Source organism: Astatotilapia calliptera, chromosome 8 (assembly GCF_900246225.1).
Source record: "Astatotilapia calliptera chromosome 8, fAstCal1.2, whole genome shotgun sequence".
Taxonomy (NCBI): Eukaryota; Metazoa; Chordata; class Actinopteri; order Cichliformes; family Cichlidae; genus Astatotilapia; species Astatotilapia calliptera.
Genome location: NC_039309.1, coordinates 1041986 through 1066303, shown reverse-complemented (window position 1 = coordinate 1066303; position 24318 = coordinate 1041986). Strand labels below are relative to the sequence as shown.

At 47.5% G+C, this 24318-nt stretch overlaps 1 protein-coding gene across 1 annotated transcript in view; it reads left to right on the top strand.

The window, feature by feature from the left end:
• The first annotated feature begins 19 nt into the window (after window positions 1-19).
• The window catches only part of ankfn1a (ankyrin repeat and fibronectin type III domain containing 1a), a 108321-nt gene continuing 84022 nt past the window's right edge, over window positions 20-24318 (top strand). Inside the window, exons 1-5 of the mRNA XM_026177781.1 lie at window positions 20-1303; window positions 3900-4027; window positions 4126-4365; window positions 6308-6543; window positions 12009-12265. Of these exons, the coding sequence (XP_026033566.1) occupies window positions 3912-4027; window positions 4126-4365; window positions 6308-6543; window positions 12009-12265 (849 nt within the window). The 5' untranslated portion in view covers window positions 20-1303; window positions 3900-3911. The remainder of the gene's footprint in view (window positions 1304-3899; window positions 4028-4125; window positions 4366-6307; window positions 6544-12008; window positions 12266-24318) is intronic.

The window sequence follows — 24318 nt, the reverse complement described above, 5'->3', positions numbered from 1 at the left end:
CCACCTTTCCTTCATTCCTTCTTTGTCAGTTATTTCTTCACTTTTTGTTCCTCCCACAGATTCAGTGTGTGTGCCGTTTCCTTTATTGTTTCCTTCTCCTTCATTACCTTTTATCATCATTCAGGTTTTATTTATTTTCTCCCTTTTTTGTACCTCCATCCACCCTTACAGTTTTCCTCTTGTCCCTCTTTCCTTTCTTTCGTGGGGTTTAATGCCTTCATACTCCACGTTCTTATTCCTTTTCTACTTATCATTCATTTTCTTCCATTTCCTCGTGACCTTCCTTATTTCCTTCTTTAACTTAGTTTGGATTTCCCCCACATGTCCTTTCTCATCTCTTTCCTCCTTTAATCCCTTTTTTCTCCTTTCTTCAATCCTTCCTCTTTCCCTTTTTACTTGCATCCCATCATTTGTGGCTTAACTGCTTCCTTTTCTTTCCTTCCTTCTTTTTGACTCATTTCTGTCCTTGCCCATACATTTTGTCTCACATCTTTGTTTCCTTCACTTCATAGCCCCCCTCCTCACGTCTGTCTGTTATTCCATTTCATTCTTTCTTTTAAATTTGTCCTTCCTTCCTTTCCTTTCAATTCGTTTCTGCCTTCCTTGAACTCATCCTACTTCCTCTCCTTGTTTCTTTACAAATCTTTCCTTCCCTGCTTGTTCCTTTCAGTTAATGTTGTCTTTTTCTTTGATCTGGTACTTTTCCCTGCATTCCTCTTTTTTTTAATTTTGTTTTGTCCTTCCATCCATCCTTGTTTCTTCTCCCTCATTCCTTTATTCCTCCCTTCTTTGCTCTTTGTGATTTCTTCCCTTTGATAACTTCTTCCATGTTTTGTTTTGCTTTCCCCTTCATCTTCTTCCTTTAATTTACTCCCTGCTGTGGTCTCAGTTCCTCTTTCCTCCGTCCTTAACTTCATCCTTCGGTCCTCCTTTATCCCCTCCTCCTCCTGTCTGTCCCTCCTCCAGCTGAAGTAAACAGATGAACCGGGAGATACTGAATCTCTCCCTGGGCCCCTCTTCCTCACTCCTCCCAGTTAATTGGGCTCTGGCTGTCTGAGTGGCAGTCGCAGCAGTATTGAGGCCCGGCCGTGCTCCAGATGTGCGCAGAGTTGACCGCAGTGAAATGTGAGCCGCTCCGGCCTGGCTGCCTGTATTTTGGGATGTTTTACACGGGGCAGGACAAAGACACGTTTCCAGGCGGGATCCCGGCCTGAGCAGATGTTCCTGTGCTGGGAGCCGAAGAGGAAGAAGAAGAGGAAGAAGAAGAGGAGGACCCGCGCGCAGCAGAGCGAGGACAGAGACGGTAGAGTTTGCGCGAACATCGGCCTGTTTGGGCAGCGTTTGCTGACAGGAAGTCGGCGTTAATCACTCCCGCCGGTGCTTCCTGCTCGCGCCGCTGATCAGCCACGTGTGGTCGCGCAGCTGCGCCGTGTTTGACGCACGCGAGCGCACGTTCACAGACAGTTACCGGGAAACTTCGGATAACTCCTCAAATTCAAGTAATTACTAAAAAAGGCAGCGAGGGGTCGCAGTAATGGTTGAGCCCTCAGGTTTCCCTGGCAACGTTAACAGCAACCAAGATTAGCAAAGCAGGACTACAAGCTGACAAGTTGTAGTCCTGTAAGCGTAGGCTGAGACCACCGAGAGTAAACGTGACTAAAAGTCTTCAGATTAGATGAAAATTCACCGGAAACGTTTCTAATTTCTAAACAGACTTTAAATTAGCCTGTTTTACACATACAGTGGTACCATTGGTTGCCATGACAACATGGCTGGCTCTCCATTAACTAGTTTTTCCACTATGCTAGCTAACAGCATGAACAAAGCATTACAAGCTGAACCAAATTGTCCCCTTGTGGGACAATTAAAGGATTATTCTATTCTAATGTTAGCTAATATCATCTGACTGCCATGCAGTGTGACTGTTACCACCACTTACCAGCTAACCAACTAACTGGTTTGACCCGTAAGATACCGTCAACCAAAGTAACAAGCAGCATTACTAATTAAACAGCTAATTTATAAGATGAAACCTGCTAATTCAACTTAGAACTCCACATTCTGGATATTGTAATTCTGCAATAACTAATTAATGAAGACGAGTTTCTTAACAGTAGTTCACCAGCTAACACAATTACCAAAGTAGTGTTATGAGATCGACAGACCACGTGACTTTCGCGCGTTGCATTGTGGGTACGAGTGGCAACAAAATCAAAACACTGCATAAAGCGCCAGCATTTCCAGCACCGGTAACCATTAACTCTGCGGTTTAATCCCCACTTGCATTTTATTTGCCCCAAAAACAGTTCTGTACAAAACGACGGAGAACTCGGCAGCTCCGCACGAAGACAGACGTGACGAAGAGTCAAAGAAAGTACGAGGAAGAAATCAAAGGAGTGAAAGGGTCAGACCCACACGAGCACAGAGTGGAGTAAGGACGTCAGCGTGCTGCACAACTTTCATCACGTTTATTATTATATGGTCCTAAGTGAGAGCGCACACACTCACAACATGTTTGGTAGCATCAGATCCTGCAACAAGCCCAGCTCCAGTTTACTTTGGTGGTTTGGACGACTCCATCTCACAGCTGCTGTTACAGGCCAACGCATCTATGTGTCGTTTCAGGTTGTAGTGTTACACAACATTTTCAGATCCAATAGAAATAAAATAAGTGTTTGGTAATTCATTCAATTCATTGTCTTTATTTATTACTGGCATCATTGTTTCATTCTGTTACAGAATCTCACAGCAAAGAGGCAACATTGTAGAAATCCATCAGCTTTATTAGCTGCTTCGCTGAAAAACAAATCAACAATGCAAAAACAAAACATCAAACAACAAACTGAGACAGTATCACTTGCTTCATACAACACTTGGGCGCATATATGCAGACGTGGCTGTTTTGATCTCGCTCTCTCTTCACCAATCAGATCTGGCTGTGGTAGCAGCTTGAAACCCCGGCTGATAGAGGGGCCCAGTCTGGATCGCATCCCAGCATTTTGTAGGCTGCTTTTCCTACAAAGAACAACAAACATTAGCCCGCAAAGCCACAGTGAACAAAGCAGCAAAGCAACGAATTCAATTCAAATTAAGACTTATTTGTAACCTACATCACCAATTATGATAAATGACGTAATAACTACAACAGCAGACTGACCTCTGTGGGAATGCTTGGAGCAGACTGACCTGTGAGCTGCAGCGTTCTGGGACGTTATATTTGCTCTTCGAACGGCTGCAATCCAGGCCGTCCGTCGCCTCTTTGTTACTTCGGAAACTCGGTTTGAACGATTTTTCTTCCACGACGGAATCCGATAACAACGATCTCTTTACCGTCGGCTTCCCGTGGCTGTCATGCGACCGGCTGTTGCAGCTAATAACACAACAGCTTCTTGCCATTTTTTGTTTCTTTTTATCGCTGTGTGACCGTTTTCACGTGAAAGCCTGCGTGCGCTAGTACCGCTTACCACTCGTACCCACAATCCTTTGCGGGTTTGACGTCACATTTTCGATCTCATGACCACCTAACAAGCCAATGCTACAAGCTTCCGTTTAAGTAACATTTCTTTATTAGCAGAGTGAATTTGTAGGATTGTTAACAGGGACAGTAAGTTAAACAAATGTCTGTTAACATTTCTTTAACCAGGTGAGACTTTCGTACAGCGTGACCTTGTAGAGAGTGCAGGCCTACATGCAGTCACAAAAACCACTACCTGGCTAACCGGCTGGTAGGTAATGATGTCAGGCAGGACTAACGCACACAAACGGGCTAACCTGCAGAAACTAAGCCTTGGAAGCTGCATACAGAAGTCTTAGTGGGAAACACCAGGTACACAGAGAGCTGCTGCACACCTGTGTGAAGGTTGTTGTTGTTTTAACTCCCCCTCTTTGATGTCCCGCAGATATGGCCGAAGATGTCCGTGGATTCTGATAACTCCTGTGTTTTGCTGTCATCACGTGACTCCCGGACTTCCTGCATCTTTCAAACCGCTGATGAGAAAGATGACATCCCAGGAGTGGGAGAGGAAAGGTGAGCCAAATTCTCAGGGGCTGATTGGTTTTCATTAACCTGTTTATCCTTTGCTGTGGTGTCGATTCCTTTGTAACTCCACCTCCTTCCTCCCACAGCGTCCTGGAGATGCTGAGCTACTCCAAGTTCTCCGACCTTGAGACATGGCTGTGCATGCCGTCCTCACTGCTGCTTTCCAGGCCTCTGGACTCCACCCACACCTCCTCGGGCTCTTCCTCCAACTCGTACTCCTCACGTGCGTCCCTCCACTCCGCCAACTCGCTCCCGGCTTCCTCCTCTTCGTCGCTGGCTTCAAACTCCCGCCGCTCCACCTGCAGCGAGCCGGGAGAAATCGACAGGTAACCCCAGCTCACCTGTTTATGCTTTTCATTGGGTTTATTTCGAGGCCGTTTCCATGAAGTTTGCTGATTTCAGGGTTTTTTGGATAACGGTGGAGCGCTGTGGCACAGAGGAACCAATCAGGCCCTTTGGTGCTTTGAATGAAACTTTAAAGAGATCCTTTGAGGGAAAATGTTCTGCCATTCAACCTTCTCACTGTCCGTCTATAAACAGGATCATGCTGCGTGTTTGAGCTGATCTTTGGAGTTTTGAAGCAGCTGCTGGGTCCAAACAAAAGACAGAAGTTTATTGTCGTGTGTTCGAAGTGTCAGGATTAACTTTAGAGAGCCTCGGGCGGGTCTGTCAGACGTCTTTGTCAGGGCACAGGCGGATCCTGCCGCTCGTCCTGCAGAAACATTGGAGCTCATGAAGCATTCGCCTGGCACCGTGGAGATGGCGGTTCTGTAGGCAAAGATAAGCTTGCAGGAAGCCCGAGGGGAAACAGTGCTGTTTATAGAGAGGAAATGTACAGCTAATGTGTGGAAGTGGGGTCATTATGAGTGTTTGCAGCAGCTGGAGGCTCTTCAGACGAACTATAGGAGCAGGTTGCCGAGTGGAAGGTCCTCCCTGTCACGCTCACAGATCCGTTTCCAGCCAGGTCCTGCTGTCTGAGCTTCGTTGGTTTCTTTGCAGGAAACACTCAGTGCAGTGTCAGATCCACAGACTCCAGTTTCTGTCAGGGCTCTCTGACAGATTTCACCGTCCTCAAAGAACACAGCTGCTCCCCATCACAGTTTCCCACTTCCTGCACAGTGACATGTGTTTCCTGAATCTCGTGCACGGTTTCTAAATGGTCCAAAACATGTTTAGAAGACTGATTCTAAGCAGGCGTCTGTGGACGGGATGGCTGCAGGTTCGATCCCTGTCTCGTTCCTCAGACTGTGACTGTGAGCTAGAGAGCAGCTCGGTGTAGACAAAGCCCCTGTGGATGAGTCCATGTCTCATTCCCTCCAAGCCTGATGACAGGAAGAGCTCCTCCTTATGGTGTGTCCGTGGACAGGACGTTAACGACTGCTGTTGCTGGTAGCGTGACAGTGATGTGGTTGTTGTACTGCTGGCTGGAGAACAGAGAACATCTACAGACATCACCTTTCACTGACTCATGCTCTGTTCGCTCAGCTGTTTCACGTGTGCAGAACTCAGAGCGCGCTCTGTACAGATCTGGACCCACGCTGATGCAGAGCAGGCTCAGAAACGCTCGACTCTCCGTTCTCCTCACCCAGCCTTTGTCCCCCTGCGCGCACACACACAGGTAAGGTAACACCCCTGCTGGGCAGTGAACACCTGACAGGAGCTTTTCCTTCAGCGCTGTTTCCGGCTGTGGCCGTCCGGTGAAGGGCGCAGTGCTCTGCAGCGATCTGCTGAAGCGCGTGTCCTCGGATGCTGAGCTGGGCTCGGCTGCTGGATCTTTTCCTGCGGAGGAAGAAGAAGGGACGGCATCTGATCCGAGCATCACGGTGCAGCTGCTGTCTCCGAGGACAGGTACCAGCTGGTTTGTGGTGGTTACCTGTCCGTCCCGCACGTCTCAGGGTCGCGTTCAGCGCTCAAACGATTGCTGTTTGAAGCTCTCGCAGTCTGCTCACACTGCTCCCTGATCCCTGCAGGGAAGCTGGATTTCTGATGTGACCAGAGCTCAGTGCGGTGCTCTGACTAACACCGGCATGTTCCTGTGTTCGTCTAATGGGAAATACATTAAACTTCTTCCAGGTTTTTACACGATTTGCAGCGTTGGTGTGGCAGGGATGCCGTGTGGATACTTTATTCCCAAAGTGTTGATGAAAACAGGATATTTCGTCACAGTATTCCTGAATAAAGTGTTTCCAGTTGCTTCAACAGCTAGAGGAGGAGTTCTCCGTGTCGTGTTTATTTTGTGCTGACTTTTCTCTCCTCGGATCCCTGCAGGTCGTCAGAAAGAGACTCCGCCTTCCTCACGCCCACTCTGACGAAGGAGGCGACCTGTCTGTCCACACCCCTCCTCCCCATCCTCTCCTCCACCCCTGCACCTCCTCCCGCTGCTGCTGCTTCACGGTCCAGCTATGGCACTCACGCAGGAGACTCCGCCTCCCACAGTGGCGTCAGCATCAGGAAGCGGCGGCGTCTCGCTGCCAGTCCTGGAGGACTCCACTGGACCTCTTCAGGTAACAACAGCCAGTGTGTGTGTGTGTGAGAAACTCATTCCTGCCTGGAGTAAACATGCTCCTCTGAACGTCTACATGGACACAGACAGTGAGATTAGGTCAAAGGTCAGATCTGACTCGTCTGACTTTCTAAGAGGGCATTAAACTGAAGCATCGCTCGCTCGGTTGCCTAGGTAACGTTCTAATCAGCAGTATGCTTTAACATTTAAAGCTGAGAAGAGATTGATCAGGTAGCGTTTGGGACGAGATCAGAAACGAGTCCATCAGAGGGGCAGCTCATGTGCACAGAAGGAGGGGGTGGAGGATGAAGGTGGAGCCACCAGGCAGGAGGAGGAGAGGAAGAGCTCAGAGGAGGATACTGGTATAGGAGGAGGCTGAAAGAAGGAGTGGGTCTCTGGTCGCGGCATCGCTGTCCGTCACTTCCTGTGTAGACGTGCTTTATGGCATCGCCAACCCCAGAAGCTTTTAATTGGCCAAAATATAAAGTAGCTAAATGCAGGTAGCTCAACAGGGCTGAAACACCTGGGTAACAACAAACAGGTGAGACCAGCCAGTGAGGACGAGACGGGGGAAGTAAACACATCACGACACAAATGACTACCAAATTAAAACAGGAAGTGAGAAGTAATAAGAAAATGAGGAAGTGCAGACGTGTTAATAAACATCAAGGGGAAAAACTCGACTTTAATACAAAATCGAGACTAAAAAAGTACACGAAGAAGAAAATGAGCCAAGTATGTAAACAGTGAGTCAAACAGGAAGTTGTTTATAGGTGAAATCAGCAGTGAGACGTCTGTGTTGGCGCTGACGGAGGCTGACGGAGGCTGAGCCCCTCTGCCCTGTGGTCATCGTCGAGCAGCCACGTCAGGAGTCTGTGTCTTGTTTCTCCCACACCCACAGAGACAGGTCTGTCGTGGGTGGAGGTTGTAGCTGCCGGCAGACTGGACGTGGGGTTGGAGCGGAGCTGTGGGCGTGCCGTCGAGTCAGGAATGTCTCTAATGGCTCCGAGCGGCGGTTTTGTTTACCGGGCTCCACTTCCTGTGTGTTGCTCTGCTCTCTTTAGCTCCACCCTTCTGGAGAATGATAACGAGCTTCCTGTTGAGCAGATTACGGCACAGCATCCATCAGGTGTTTGATCTCTGGCGCGCTTTCCTCAGACTGCAGGGTTAAGCTGCTTCTCGGCTTCACGTCGCAGGTTTTCCGTCTTTTCTGATCTGTCCTGCTGATTCCTCGCACTCAGTTATTCCACGCCCGCCCAGGCTGCGGCGCCTCGTTTGGATAAAAACTTCAGTGTGAGATAAACATGGTGTCTGAGGTGGTGTAGCTGCTGCTGGTTCTGGGTGGAGTTAATGAGCTGATGCAGAGATAAAGCCTGAGGTGGAGGTGGTTCGTTAGAGTTTCACAGCGGTCCACGAAGGGGCGTGGCTAAATCTCTGAACCAGTTTTACCATCAGTGACACCACAGCTGTGCTTTAGGACTCCGCCCCATCTCCTGTTCTTAGGTGTTCATCTTTTATGTATGTAACTTTGTAATTTTAACATGTTGTCGCCTCTTGGCCAGGACTCCCTTGAAAAAGAGGTTTTTAATCTCAATGGGACCTTTCCTGGTAAAATAAAGGTTAATAAATAATAAATAAATAAAGGGCAAAGGTTACTGGCTTTTTTACACCGACCTGCTTCACAAACAGGAAGTCCTGAGCTGGTTATCCTTTATCCTGATATCCTGTTTACAGCGCCCCCCAGAGGCTCAGTGAGCAGACCAGCTGCTTCTTAAAATCAGGTAAACCCTGAAACTCCCAGGTGACCTCAGTGAAAGAACCTTCAAAATAAGATGTTCAGAGAAAAAATGCAACACCAACAAAAGTTTGAGACAAAAGTTTTCCAGCAAAAAAGCTTTTATTTGAAGCAGAAATGAGAGAACAGGATCCTCAGAGCCTCCATCCTGAAACAGGAAGCTGAGGATGCTGCAGATCTTTGCCGTCCTTCAGCACACCTGAGACACATAGGAGGAAGTGAAAACACCGATTGTCTCCTCATGGTCAAAATCAATCTTTATTAAGACCCGCACAGAAAGAGCGACAGCAGCTCGTGGCCGCTGTAAACATTAAAAGATGACACAAGCAGGAGCGGCTCGTGTTACTGACTCTGGGAAGCAAACTTCAACAGGAAGTTGCAGTGAGTGTCTCACTTTTATGGGCTCAAAATGTGGTCATAAATATTTTGTGCTTGTAAAAAAGATTTGTGCTTGTAAAAAAGATTTGTGTGTGGACTTAGCCCAAAAAACCCCTGCAAGTTACAACTACGAATTTTGACCCTATTTTTCTTCCTTTAAGCTGATTGGTGAATGTCATGTCAATCACAAATTAAACAATCCAATCAGAGAACAGATGGGTTTGGCTGTCGGAGGAGCGCTTTTTTGAACTGCAGGTCCTTGAAGGGTAATCGCTATATAACTTTCAGTAGCTGTTGAAAGGATAAAGTTGTGCTATATCAGTGGTTAGAAATAACATTATTACTTTAGGATTAGTTTAACACAACGTCAGGGCTGACCCGGGACCATTGCTGTGAGTCACAGTGCGCAGCATAAAAGTCCTTTCACATCGGACGCAGGATGTGCTGCTAATGCTAACTGCTAACTAAAAGCAAAGGATCCAGAATGTGTTGCAGGCTGCTGAGCTCTGTGGGGTTTTGCAGCAGCTCTACCTGTAGTAGATGCACCTGCTCCTTGTCGTTTCTATCTCTGACTTTATGTGAACTACAAGAGTTTGTTTTTTTGCTAGTTCTTCAAATGTTCAATAAAAACATGTATGCTAATTCATAACGAAGAAAGCTTTGTTTTTTTTTTTGTGGTTTTTTTTTTTTTGTGTCCCGTTTGGATCTTTAGCATCAGAATTGTTGTCTTAAGGCCAAGAAAGATGCCAAGCGGATTTATTTTACCAAGTGGATCATCATTGCCTTGCCATATTGGTCCATTTGATTGACCTTTATTATAATTATGAATTTATTTTATTTTCAGTTGCTACAAACGGGACAGACATGACTGGGGGATAGGACAGGGAGAAAGAATGAAAGAAAGAGGGGGAGAGAAAGAAAACCAAAGGGGAGAAGAGACGGTGAGAAGGAGGGGGAAGAAAGAAAAACAACAAAAAAACAAACAAACACCTGGGTCACCTGTATGGAGAAAAAAACAGAAGAGAAAGCAAACAACAAAGAGCAACATAATAAAAAAAACGGCACCATCACAATAAACTAGCTAGCAGTAGATATCAGTAGATACTAAATAATAAACGCTATTGTGCAGCACGCAAGATAGACAGCGCACAATGTGCTTTGAGGCAGCAGCCAAGAAAGCTGTAGTCCGCGTCTGTGAATACCCGTGTGTACACCTGTGTGCATACCTGTGTGGATCAGCATGCTTGAATTCCAAAGGCTTCTCCATGTAATGATCTGCTAGAGGGTGTGGGGGGGCCACAGCCCCGTCCTCCAGGGTATGAAGCAGGTATGGAGGAGATCAAAACTCCAGAAGAAAGCTTTGTAATGAAGACTGTCATTTCCAAAACACTGCCCCCCCCCCTGCGTCCGCAGCGCTGGTGAAAAGGCTGTGGAAGTCCCTGTATTAAACACGTAGACCTGTGACACAAAAATCACCAAACTCGGACGACCACAGACTGTTTTCCTTCGTGGTGATGAAGGAAAACGCTGGGTTGGCATGTAGAAGGGCATTTATTCCCTTCAAAGACCTGCAGTTCAAAAAAAGCGCCCCCCGACAGCCAAACCCATCTGTTCTCTGATTGGATTGTTTAATTTGTGATTGACATGACATTCACCAATCAGCTTAAAGGAAGAAAAATAGGGTCAAAATTCGTAGTTGTAACTTGCAGGGTTTTTTTGGACTTGCTGCAGTCTGTGTCTGGGTGTAGGTGTGCTGTGTGTCCAGCAGAGGGAGCTGTGAGTCCAGCTGAGTGAGGAAGGGCACCTGTGCTGATCAGCTGAGCTTCACACAGACTTTATTCATAAATGATTCAAAGTGTGTCGTGAGCGCTGTGCTTTCATGTTTCCTGTCTTCAGGATCATCCACACACCTGCGTGCTTCCACGCCCACATTCTTCCTTATAAGGAGAGTTTACCTCCTGGATGGTGGAAGATGGTGAAGCTGTTCTACAGTCACACAGTCATGATGAAGGAGCAGGTGACCGCTCTGTGTTTGGCCTCCTCACACGGAGCAGCAGCGAGCACCCTGTGAGGCGGTGCACGGCGAGAGGGATGGCCTTTGGTGGCCACTCGCCATCACTGTGACCAGCGCGTGTTGCCTTCACTGTTTGATGGTTTGTGGGACTTTCTGTGTGGCGCTCGCAGGGCCGGTTCGCTTCGTTGTTGTTGTTCGTCTGATGTCCTGCGCCCACAGTGAGTTTGTGGTCAGGAGGGCGTCTTGGCGTGGTGGCATGGCGATGACACAGAGCTGAGGACGCAGAATAAGCCTTCAAACCTTCCTCCCGTTCATGAACCAGGCGGATTCAAACCTATCCTGGTGAATGAAATCGATTGGCTGCACTCGGTGTTCGTCTGTGAGCGCTCGCAGGCGAGCTGAATGGATTTCCTCCTCATCAAACATTTATCGTGCTGCCTGGTTTGGTGCCTTACCTCCAGCGTTAACCTGACCCTCAGGAACACGGCCCACGGCGAGGCTCACGTTTCATCGCACGCACCTGTGGAAGCAAACAGGCTGGAGCACGATGTCCTCAAACACGCGCCCCTCCGTCTGCGGTCGTGTTTTTGAGCACCAGGAAACGCAAAGCAATAACTCAGAGTAAACTGCAGCTGAAATACATAAAGTCTGATTTATTTATTCAAAGAAATCAACTTCAGGTAAAAAGTAACCTGGATAAATACCAGTCATGTTTCACGTTTCACTTAGTTAGCTGTAACGTTTCACAGGAAGTGATGTAACAAAGCTCCACGGAGAGTTTACATCTGAGAAAATGAAAGTGGGCACGTAGCGGTGTCAGCTTTGGTCTGTGCTGCAAGCCGCCTTGTCACCCACCTCCTCCTCTTTTCTCTCGAGCTCGTGCTGATGTTCAGCCAGATGTTGATTATAAAGTTTGAGTGTGTGAACGGCTGCTGATGAAATTATCCACGTTCTCATAACGACGTGTGTGTGCAGCTGTGGGTGTGTGTGTGTTTACATCAGCTGTGGATCTGCACGTGCTCAGTGAGCGCCGTTTTGCCTCTGGTTAAAAAGGTTGACGTGGAGATTTGAATGTGAGCCACAAGCTGCCGACGCCCTCGGCCTCCTCATGTAGTTTTAATGCAGCAGCTCAGGTGGTCAGCTTACACCTGACCCACTCTCACACACACACACACACACACACACACACACACACACACACACACACACACACACACTGTGGGTGAGTGGGAACACGACACCGCCCCCCTGACGCAGCAGGGCTCTGGTTTCTCTGCAGGCTCTGTTCAGCGGGACTTGTGGTCACCTGATCCGTCCCCGGGGTCGAGGAGGAGTGGAGGAGGAGGAGCAGGTGCGAGGAGTCTTCCCCTGGGGGAGGCAGCCCGAGTTTCCCTGCCGTGGGCCACAGACCGGGCGCTGCTGAGAAAGACGATTTCGGTGGACGACCGTCTGCTGCAGCCGGTGGGCGGCGAGCAGCGACACCTGAGGCTGCTGAGCCGGCTGGAGAGAGGCCGGAAGAAACTCCGCAGCATCCACGTAAGTCTGGATTTCCTCTTATCTGATTACGTTTACTAAAGCTGACCTCTGACCCCAGCTTCCATCATCAGAACAGGACAGGAAGTGCTTTCACACCTTCTCCCAGGTGCTGTTTGTGGGAAACGCAGCTGACTGTTTCCCGATGAACAGCTTTTATCTTTGTAGCTGCTCTCGTGGTCACCGCTGTGCTCGGAGCGTTTGTGTGTTTTTGTTGTGTGTCAGACTCTCAGCGGCGCCGCCTCGACCAGCCTCGTGCCGCGGTGAGTCAGCGTGCCTCACGTTTGACACAGCTTCAACAGGGAAACCTTTGCCAGCAGTGAGAAAAACCGCGACGCTTCGCTGTCCCCGCCCACTGTGTCCACCTCGGACACAGTGGGCGGTAGGTCAGAGGTCACGAGCGTGGCTATGGCGTCTGTTTTGGTCACCTCCAGCAGCTCTAATTAGTCAGACGGTGGGAGGGAGCGGATTTTCCCACCGCTGCTGTGATGTCACAGGAAAGAGGAAGATGGATTGGTTGCTTTGTAAAAGACTGGGCGGGCTTTAGAGGAGTGGGTCATTGTTGCATCGATGACGGAGGACATGCTGATCCGCCCGAGCAGAGGTGCGATCGATACTGACGTCAGGATCGTTCAGTCAGGATGAGTTTATGATGCGAAGACAAAAGAAAGACGAGGAGAGAAAACGTGAAACACAGGACCAGTCTATTTCCTGAACATAGCAGCGATGCTTCGCACTCTGGAGCCTCTGGTGGGCGTTAGAGGAACTGCAGGAGAAACATCATGAGCTGAAATCATGAAACACACACATCAGGAAACAAGAGGAAAAGGATCCGCCTCCATCATCGTCACCATCATCAGCGTGAGCGTCCAGACTCGCTCTGGGAGCCGCGCTGGGGATGGATCCATTGATAGATCATTTTGAGCTTTTCTTTAATCTCAGGACTAATTCTGATGTTAGGTCGGTTTCGTCACCTCAGTGTGGCCTAAACAGCCTTAAAGGCAGAAACATAAAGACGTCCTCGTGTTTGAGCTTCAGCTGACGAGGTTTGTTACTCCGTCGCTGAAACGCTGTCCTGCATTCGTCTCCGCTCGCTCTCTCTTTTTCTCTCTCAGCCAACAAACTGTTTCGTGTTTTTGTCCAATCAGCAGCCAGATTAGTGATAACTCTGACTGACGGAGCGATGTCTCGCTGTGAGCAGAGCAGCTGGCGGTTCCTCCTCCGTCCGCTCCGTCGTGTCTGCGTCAGCGTCCGGCTGACGGCACAGAAACATCCCGGTGACTCAGCAGCGCTCCCGTCATAAACCCGGGGAAACGGCGCCTTTGTTTGCGCGCGGGGCGGGGACGCCTCCCCACCTCCACCTGCACCATAAACACATCCCGCTCCAGCGTTCAGCCGTTAAACGGCAGCTTTCTGGGAATCGTGACCCCGACAGCGCGACGCTGTGATGTCACTCCAAAGTCTGTTTGTTCCGGCTCAGCGGCTTTTACAGGAACACCGCGTTACTTTAAAACTTAGAACATTTTCTAGAGAAAATCAAAGATTCTGACATTAAATCAGAGTTTCAGGTAAAAAAAGACTAAAAGGCAAAATTTTAGAAAACACAAACTAAAAAAGTCAAAATGATTATTTAAAAATCAAGTTGAAATTCTTAATTTATAAAAACATTGAAAAATTAATTTCAGTTGGTTTTGTTTTAGTCCCAGTTTTGATAAAAATGTATAATTATTAACATTAAAACAGAATAATTTGACTCAAAATTTAAATAACTGAATTCTCATGTAACACAAACTCATCACGGGCTGCGATGAGCTTCCATACATCCGTGTTTCTCGCCTCTGTGTGAGCTTCATGTCACGTTCTGTTTTAACCATCAGTAGTAACAGGCCTCTCCTCCTGAGCACCAGCAGGGGGCGCCCTCCTCATCCGCTGGGCCTGTTTAATGTGACTGCAGCTGCTGCAGGAAGCGATGATTCACCCTGCTGAGTACGCAGGGCAGGTACTCAGACCCCCCATCGTACCTGAGCCCCAGGAGGAAGATTTCCCAGACGAGCCATCTAAATCCTGAGTTTTAGCGACACCTAATTCGTCGACTCTCATTCCAGGTCCCCGCCCCTTAGACCAGTTAATGAACACCTGCCTGCTCTAAACTCCTCCCCCTGCTTCCTGCTCCTTCATGACTTTAACATGAACATCATCAGGAAACAGTTCAGCTGGCTCGTTTCCTCACAGACTTCAGAGGAGTCGCCCCCTGCTGGGCGTTAGAGGGAGCACAGGTTGAAGGTACTCGCTGTGCCTCGGTTTTTCTTCTTGGTTATGTTAAACAGTGTGGATGATGTCACAGCAAACAGCCCCGTTTACTGTCACCGAACAATCGTGATGATGTCGGTGGGGTTTGGTGATCCTTCAGCTGTGAGTTACTTTTTAAAAACTCATTATTTGTTACCTGTGAAACTGAATAAATGACACAAATGATTGAACTGGTGGATGTTTTGGGGTAAAGAGCGGCGGATTGGAGCAGCATCTGCTGGTCGCTGCACGCAGCAGGCTGTGGTCAGCTGATCCAAGGTAAAACAGTGATGGACGACCCTCATTCGCGGAGAGATTTCCTGTGTATGGATTCATTTATCTGATTGTTTTGAGTGAGCAACCGCCAAGTTTAAACAGCCAATCAGCAGAGGGTTGGTGCTTTTGCCCCACTGTAGGGAACTTTTAGGGAACAGTAACTTCATTAAAGTGTTTGCAGGACTTTTATTTGTGTGACACGTTCAGTCAGCAGCAGCGCGTTCGGCATCCTCGACTCCGCGATGGGGTGATGTGGGCTGAGGCGTGCACACAGGCGGGCTCTGTGCACGCCTCCTGTTTACTCTGACATTTTTCTGTGGCCCGCTCGGCGTCTTTGTACACAAACACTCACACAGTGCTGTATTGAGCGTCCGTGCTCCCGCGGGACTAATCATATCAGCTGCTGCTCCGCTCCAAATCCTCCATGAATCACCTACCGCAAAATCTTAGCTCCATAAATTCAGCCTGACGTCTTATTACTGCTGATCCTTAAACAAACAGGCTGCGGAGCGCTGGAGTGCTGCCTTCCCCTCATGACAGCGCCGCATTAACCCGCTGCATGCTGAGGCTGCGCGCAAACCACAGCTTCACTCCTCACCATTAATGTAACCACATCCCCCAGTACACCTCCCAGTACGTGTACACCTGTGGTGATGATGATGAGGGTCCAGAGAAATGCTCTGCAGTCGTCAGGCATGACCCAAAACATTAAAGTCGATGAGACTTTGGCTCTGTGACGCTCCGACTTCAAACATAAGAAGAAGAAATTCAAATTATTTATAAACCAAATCACAGCAGTCGCCTCGAAGTGCTTTATGTCGTAAGGTCGACCCTACAATACTACATACAACAATCATATGACCCCCTATGAGCAGCACTTTGGCGACAGTGGGAAGGAAAAACTCCCTTTTAACAGGAAGAAACCTCCAGCAGAACCAGGCTAAGAGAGGGGCGGGGCCATCTGCGATTGGTTGGGGTGAGAGAAGGAAGACAGGATAAGCAGGTATGATTCAGTGCAGAGAGGTCTATTAACACATAGGAAGTGAAGAAGAAGCACCCAGTGCATCATGGGAATCCCCCAGCAGTTTTCTGCTGATCAGCTGATTGAGCTCATGACGTCACCTCGGCGGCGCTCTGTGGCGAGACGGTTCACACGTTTAAAGATTTACTTTTGTGGAAAACCTCAGAGGTTCATGGATGTAGTGAAGGACGTGCAGAGGGCTGCTGGGACAGGAGGAGGTGGAGCAGATGGTCCAGTGTGGCGCCCCCTAAAGGAAGCAGCTAGAAGACGAAGAAAAGGATTCTGCAATTGTTTACAGTCTAAATACATTAATTAATAACAGTTTAATTACAGTGTAGTTATTCATTCACTTGTACCTTTAAACTTTGCACCTTTACATTGTAACAAAGTGTAAACATAAATGTTGCTGTGTGGTTACATCGTGACTGACGTACACCGGTGTAATTAACACTATAAACAACATGTATTATAATGTAATATGATCAAATGTAGTTTAATTAAAAATGTAATAAATAGGTATTTTTTAAATATAGCGTAGTTACAGTTATAAATACTTTTAAGTATAAAGTTTAATAATTACTAACATACTGAAAAAATTATCTTCAAGTATAATTATTTTAATTACATTGCAGTGTGTTAGTATCTGCTATATGTGTAATAAATCCATTCAGGTCATGTTACACAGTGTGATGAAGTACAATAGTGTAGTTACATTAGTGTTGTGGAATTACATTTCAAGCATAAAAAAATCAGGTTGGAAGAGGTCAAAGGTTGTCCTGAGAGGCCTCACTGCTCGCTGTGGCATCCGTGTCTCGTGTTGGACACAGAACATGTCACAACATTAAAGTAAAAGTGGACTTCATGACACGTTCCTCACTGTTTGCTGGGAGTGGGACAGCGTGCAGGCAGCGCGCAGTGGGAGGTCGTGCTGGTGGTGGTAGATAGTTTTGATGATTGTTCACTAACTTTGGATCAATGACCTCACAGCTCACGCTGCTGAACTCTGACCTTTCTTCACACTGGCTGTGGTGGAGCTCATAAAGTTTAATGTGGGGTCTGATGGCGCCGCCTCTCTGTGAGCAGCAGCTTGCGGCTGAATCTCACCTGATTGCCGGACCGCCGTGCTGCATGACATCTGTGACCACGGCAGTCAGCCTGTCAGTCACCCAGCGGGTGGGCCCTGCCAGGAGGGGGGCCTCAGCCTCCCCCGTCTGCGGGCTCCCCGCCCGGCCATGAATGCCGGCATTGGAGGGCTAATTAGCCCGAGGAGAGGCCAACAGGCCGGCTACACAGAAAGCCTTGTTCACATTAGAAAAGAGAAGCAGGAGCGGGAGGGGCTCGGCCGTCTGCAGTCAGCGCCGTCCACCCGCCGCGTGGCGAGCGTACAGGAGAACAGGAGGTTAGTTCAAATTAGCGGTGACGCTTAACAGGCAGGCTGAGTCAGTGAGGTCCCTTCAGGTCTGATCACTGCAGATCGAGCTGGGTATCGATACAGATGTTCAGCATCAGCCCAGAGAGGCTCTCCTCCTGCGCTTACACTCAGAGTGAGGTAGATGAGGCCTCACAGCTGATAAAGTACTGTAAAGATAAAAGCATGTGAGCGTTATCAGTGACAGATGCAAGCAGCTCTTTTTGTCTGCTGAAGTCAAACTCTCCAAGAAGCAGACTCAGCTGTTTTTAAGACTGTTTCTATCATGCAGCAAAAAAACAGACTGCAGCTAAAAGATAGCCTTCATGATGTCATCCACTCCACTGCTAATAATGCAGGCTGACTGCTGCTCCCTGGTGGACGTTAGCGGAACTCCTGAAACGCGCCCTCTGCAGGCAGAGATGGTAAATGGCCTGTATTTATATAGCGCTTTACTAGTCCCTAAGGACCCCAAAGCGCTTTACATATCCAGTCATCCACCCATTCACACACACATTCACACACTGGTGATGGCAAGCTACGTTGTAGCCACAGCCACCCTGGGGCGCACTGACAGAGGCGAGGCTGCCGGACACTGGCGCCACCGGGCCCTCTGACCACCACCAGTAGGCAACGGGTGAAGTGTCTTGCCCAAGGACACAATGGCCAAGATTGTCTGACCCAGGGCTCGAACCAGCAACCTTCCGATTACAAGGCGAACTCCCAACTCTTGAGCCACGATCGCCCGACAGAGAGAGCAGAGAGAGCAGCTGCATAACCTTAACCTTTTATTTTCATGTCGCCACTATGAAAAAGAAAGTGTGGCAATTAAAGCGCTGCTCCATCTTGTGGTTGAAACTGGTGTTACATGAAAGTTTAGCACAACGTTTTGTCTTTAACACAAACACAGAAGATTTGAGTGTTTTTAAACGGTCCGGTCTCCGTGAAGCTTCATGTTTCTGACGCACTGAGCTGAACAGGAAGACGGACTCTGCTTTCACAGACAGAGAAAAACAAAAGAAGGTAAAATTATAAGTGAACACCAGCAAAAAGGTCAGAGCCGGCGGCATTAATTGAAAGTAAAGTCTGGGCTGCGTCCCTCACCCCCAACTCTTTGCGCTACAACTTCCTGTGACATTAAAGCGCGAACAAAGACGGGCCGGCTGGGCGTGTTGGCATTCAGAGAAATACCAGCAGAGTGAAGGAGGAAGTGATGAAGGCTCGAGGTCTGAGACCCTCCGCCTCTTTGTTCTCTGAGCACCTCTGCCAGGATCTGAAGGGCTTTAAAGGCACACACCTGGACAGGAACCTTTCTTCACCTTTCCACAGGGACACCATCACTCTACCCCAGCCAATCAGAGGCCGACTTTGAGAGGCTCTGCTAAACCGTGCTGATGCTTGTAACGACACACCTGACCTCCTCAGAAATCTGATCCTGAAAAAGAACGTATTCATATTGTGCTGCTCTGCACATTAATTAGGTCATCCATGATTATTGATCGTGCAGGTGCACGTGTCCTGAGCTTTGTGTCAATGAGGCCGTCCTCTGACAGGAAGTCCTCACAGGAAATGGGCCGATTCAGAGAAAAGGAGGTGAAGGTGACCAATTAAACTCAGAGGCCGGTGAAGTCTGTGGCGAACGCCGACACGAACAAAGAGATGAAGCTGCTGGCCTGCTTTTGTTCAGACTTCAGAGTCGCGCTTGCCGCTGCATCGCCAAAGTCCTTCAGCTGACTCGAAACAGCCGGAGTCAGCTCAGACCTCGGGTTTGTTTCGGCGATCACACCGGAAACACTCAGCAAGTCTTTCTTCTGCCTGTGACTCTCAGCGATGACCTCGTCTTACAGGCGGCGAGAACAAAGCCTCCAGGACGCCCTCGTCGAATCGGAGGAAGAGCGTCTGAAGTAATGAGCACCTTTCTGCAGGAACGAGGCGTGCCGAGAAATCACAGACAGTGATGGACGCTTTCAGAGCAGCACTGAACCCGATGAAGGGCGGGTCACGCCCATTACCCCGACACGCCACTGCCGAGCCGCTCATGGGCGTGAACTCGCTGTCAGGAAATACCTGAAAGAGCTTCAGATGCTGGTTTTTCTCAGAGCTGCTGGTTTCACGAAACACGAAGCAGCTGTTAGTGTGAATATTGAGCGGCCAGGTTTAAGGTTTATTCCTGCAGGTGGGGGTTTAGAGGATGGGTGGGGGTTTAGAGGATGGGTGGGGGCACAGAGAAGTGCAGGAACATTAAACACTGTTAAAAGCACCCCCTCTCCAACAGTTCTGCACCGCTGTTCTGTGTAGTTCTGAGGACGGAGCGTCGGTCTGACTGAACTGAGGAGAAAAATACGACTTTCAGCGTGTCGGGGGTGGAGCCCCGCCGGGCGCCGCATTGTTTGAGCATCTTCAGGCCTTCCAGCGTCTCAGAGAGCCGAAGCACTGTGTACAGATAGCAATTTTCCCTCGCAGCGTCCTCTCCGGTCGTCAAGGCAACTGAATACTTTCACCCTGAATCAAACCGACCACCTCCTCCTCCTCCTCCTCCTCCTCCTCCTCCTCCTGCATCCAGCATCCTTCATGCATGGAAAGACTCAGCAAACACTGTTTATTTCCCCCAGAGGGGAGCAGGCAGGGACTGCTGATGTTTAAACAGGTGACACCGGTGATTACACAGCAACTCAGAAGCACCTCAGATTTATTTTATGCTCACGTCTAAGCGCATCTGACGCGACGTGACACGTGACCGAGTGTTTAAAAGTTTTTACAACATCACGAATATAAGAAAGCACCAAAACCTGCAGTTCCTCTGGTGTCCTGCAGAGGCGCTATGCGCTACGCAGCAATAAAGAAATGACTGACGCTGTGGGTCAAACGTTTATGCGTGCTTGACGTATTACCTTCTTTGTTGTGATTACTCAAAAAAGTAATCTATTACACAGAATACACAGAACTTTAAAGTAATGCAGTATGTTACTTCATTACTCCTGAGAAAAGGTCATTTGCTGTACTCATGAAGTTGCTTTGATGTTACTCTGTAATAGGGCTGAACGATTATGGAAAATAATCTAATTGCGATTTTTTGCCCCAATATTGCGATTGCGATGCGATATGCGATTATTTTTTAAGGTCTTTGTCTTCTGTATTATTAAACAAAGACAAGCAATACATCATATAGTATGGCCAATACTATATTACATTAATTTTAAACTGTTCTTTCCTGGAAGACAGACCTCTGTTATGATGACATGAGGTGATGCATGAATTGATGACTGACATTTTTATTTAACTTCTTCAATCACAACAGTATATTTGAACATACACAATAGTTTATTTTTAGCTTACAAACATCTGAGCATAAAGTGCTGACAAGGAACCCTGGTGTAAACATTAAAATGAAAGTCAGTACAATGTGCAGATTGCAGAAATATACATAAACAAAATCAGTGGCTTTACCACACTCAGTTTTTCGACATCTGTGAACTACTAGACAGTCATTCAATTAAAAAATAATATTAAATAAATCAAACTAATAAATAAAAAATACACACATCTTACTGATCTCTGCAGTCAGTAACATTACACATAAAGTGCAAACATAATAGCAATTGTATAAACACACACACAAACACGCCTTTAAAGTTTAAAGGCGTGAAATTGGACGGTCTAGTTCTGATTAGCGTCGCCGCTGTCTCGGTGGAGTTTAATAAACTCGGCCGTCTGCTTCTTGCTATCTAAAATATAACCAGACACTGGCGTAAATTCTCGACTGTCTCATACTTCTGTTTAATAAGTTTTCTGTTTGACGTTTAGTCAGCTGTGTGAAAACCAAGGAGGAACCCACCCGGGGGATTAATAAAGTTTTATTTTATCTAATCTAATAACTTTAATCTCAGCCAAACCGATTTACTCACGAACAAACAAAACACTGAAAAAAGCCCAACAATAACATTTTTAGGTTGTCTAAGTGACTTATATATTACGTTTAACCCGAGCAGCGAAACTCCGCGGTGATCTGAAAATGATGTGCCGGGAGTTGTGCCGTTCTCGGCCGCATCAGTAACCCTCGAGCTCCCGGCTAGCTGTCGAGCTGGTGGGTAGCAGACGCCTCTGAAAACGTCGAAGCACTTTTGCAAATATGGGATATCTTGATAAACCGAGCAGATATTTGATGTTTACACAACTACTTTCTCGCCTGAAAATATGTTAAAAGTTTATTTTGTGACCCTGAAAGATTAGTATGAGTAATTTTAAAACTTAGTAGCGGCCGCCATTGCTGGAAACTGGAGTTTGGCTGGGCCGCGCTATGAATTCTGGGATATGGTAGTAATTTGGACAGCCTTCGGCGCGTCGCTGTGACGTAATCGGTCTACAAATGCGGCCTCAGGAGGATGCAGCCCATGAATTTGGACATGTCCAGAGTATAATCGCAGCCTTTGCGGTTAGAAAATTGCACTTGATCATGTCGCGATATTATCGCAAATGCGATATATCGTTCAGCCCTACTCTGTAATATAGCTCGAACACGCTGTCTCATAATCACCATTTAATATAAACCTGAGGCTCCACGCCAACACGACTCCCTGACGAGTAGGGATGGGTATCGAAACCCGGTTCTTGTTGAGAATCGGTTCCTACTGTTTCATTTCCTTGGAATCGTTTGCCATTTTTACAAACGATTCCCTTATCGATTCCAGTCGCCCCGAATGACGTCACTACGTTGCGGAGCGTCATTTACCTGGCAGGAAACATGGCGCCTAAGCGGCTCAAACGCTCAAAAGTTTGGTCATACTTTACGAGAACGGATGACAACAGGGCAACTTGCAATACTTGCAAAGTAGATACTTCATTTACGGGAGGAAACACTACGAATATGCAAAAGCATTTGCTCACAAACACGCGATGACCTTAAATGAATGTCGTGTTTTTAATTCGCTCCAGACTCGTGAATCTCAACCCAGCAGCAGCGCTAACGTTTGCACGTCCTCTCCCGTTAATGCGGCAGGTAAATAATCAACTAACAGTGCATATTATGTTAGCGCAATCTGCCTTATTACAAAACCTGCCATTACTGTGCATTTAGTGACCATGATGAGAGAGACAGAGTCTGGCTCAGATGCTGGCAGCTCTCGCTGCAGTCTGCCGGCAGCGTCTCCTTTCAGGCCAGGATAGACGAATGTCACCGAGCAGAGACTCAGTTTGTGGTCAAAGGCTTGCACCCGTTTGCCACAGAAGATGATTTTCAGTAAGTGAATGTGTTTAATTGTAGGCAGGGACATTACTGGATATTCTTGTGTAATTGCTACAGAATAATTTATGTTATACTTTGTTATTGCTACAGAAGAATATTTATTTTATTATTTTACATTTACAATGTTTTTTCCCGGGGACCCTGTGACACCCCATTGAAGAGCCGTAGGCTGGATCTCTTAAGATCTCACTGTTGGGTTTGTAAGGCCATGTTACTCCTAAATTTCTATCTTGTTCAAAGAGAAGATATAAAACAAAGTTCTAAGCTAATCGACCTCAGTGTTCTCCTTTTTAAAAAGAATCGATAAAGAATCGAATCGTTAAACGGAATCGAAAATGGAATCGGAATCGTGAAAATCTTATCGATACCCATCCCTACTGATGAGGACACACGTCTCTCAGATCTATGTCTTAGTAACTCAAAGCAAACATGAAAACCAGCACAGAAACTCGATCGTCACGGTGATTCTGCTTTAAAAATTCTGCCTCATCATGTGCTTGTTCCTGTTTTTTAGTTCAGGCTCCGGCCGCGGGGGTCGCCATTCGCTCTGCTCACTCTGGGTTCTTGGCTAGCTTAGCATTAGCATGCTGTATGTGCAAGTTGCAAAGAAGCGAAGTGTTAGCAGCACAATGCTCGTGTTTCTGTCCTAGATGCAGCTTGAACTTTACCAAAAATGTGCTTATATGCTCCAGACTGCGTCGCCATTTCCTCTGACACGTGAACTGAAATCAGCTGATTAGCTGATAAGCAGGATCAATAGGCAGACTAACGATTCCCATCCCTGGGCGTGGCCTGTGGCTTCACCTGAACTGGCCCTCTGGTTTGCGGTTGTGCTGTTGGAGCCTTGCGAAGCATTTTAATGACATCATCTGACCAATAATGCCGACCTGGAGGCTTCGAAGCGTGTAGAAACGTTTGAAACGACCTCTGGTGGGTGTGGTAAGTAATGCACCGGCGTTGTCGTCCTGAGTGGGGTAACCTGGCTGCTCCTAACCATGAGAATGGAGCCTCCTGCTTAAGGCTGTAAGCGTAACATGTTTCCAACCGACATTCGTCAGTCCAACGATCGACGATGTGCGCCGACTTTTTGAATTCATACATTTTGTTTGGAGGGAATATTTTAGCTCCTTTTCTTGTTTCAGTATTAATACAACTACTTTTTGGATTATTCATTTATTTATTTATTGCACCAAATCACACAAAAGACTCAACTTTACATTAGAGACTTTTTTTAATGTTGGCTGGAAGATTTTTAGCTTATTTGTTGTTAGGTGGAGTGTGTAACACAGATCAACACGATTACAGTGGAAACAGAAGCCAGCTCCTCTTCGTTTCCCTCCCTCCATTGTGGTTTGCTATTTAAATAAAATGTCTGTTTCCTCCTCACATCCTCTGCACCGTGTTAGTCCTTTCATATATTCTCTTTGGGAAATCTTCTGTGGATGACTTCCTGGAGTGTTTGAGTCCTCTTACATCTGCACCACCATCACAGTCAGACATGGTGGTGTGATGGTCTGCAGCTGCTTGACCCAAAAATCCCGAAGTTACAGAGGCTCAGGGGCACTGGGGTTATGCAGCAGGACAATAATCAGAAACACAGCAGCAAGCCCACCTCTGATTGGCTCAGAAGACCAAAACAAAGGCTGTGAAGTGGCCGAGAAACCTTAACCTGTTCAGGCTGGAAACCCTCCAATGGTGACCAAAGCTCGTCCACAGTGACGTGGTCACAGACAGCAGGCTGTAGGTTTGAGGACAGCTGACAGGTGGATGGTTTCCCTCGATGAATGACATCATCGTTTAAAAAAACTCTGGTTTTCTCT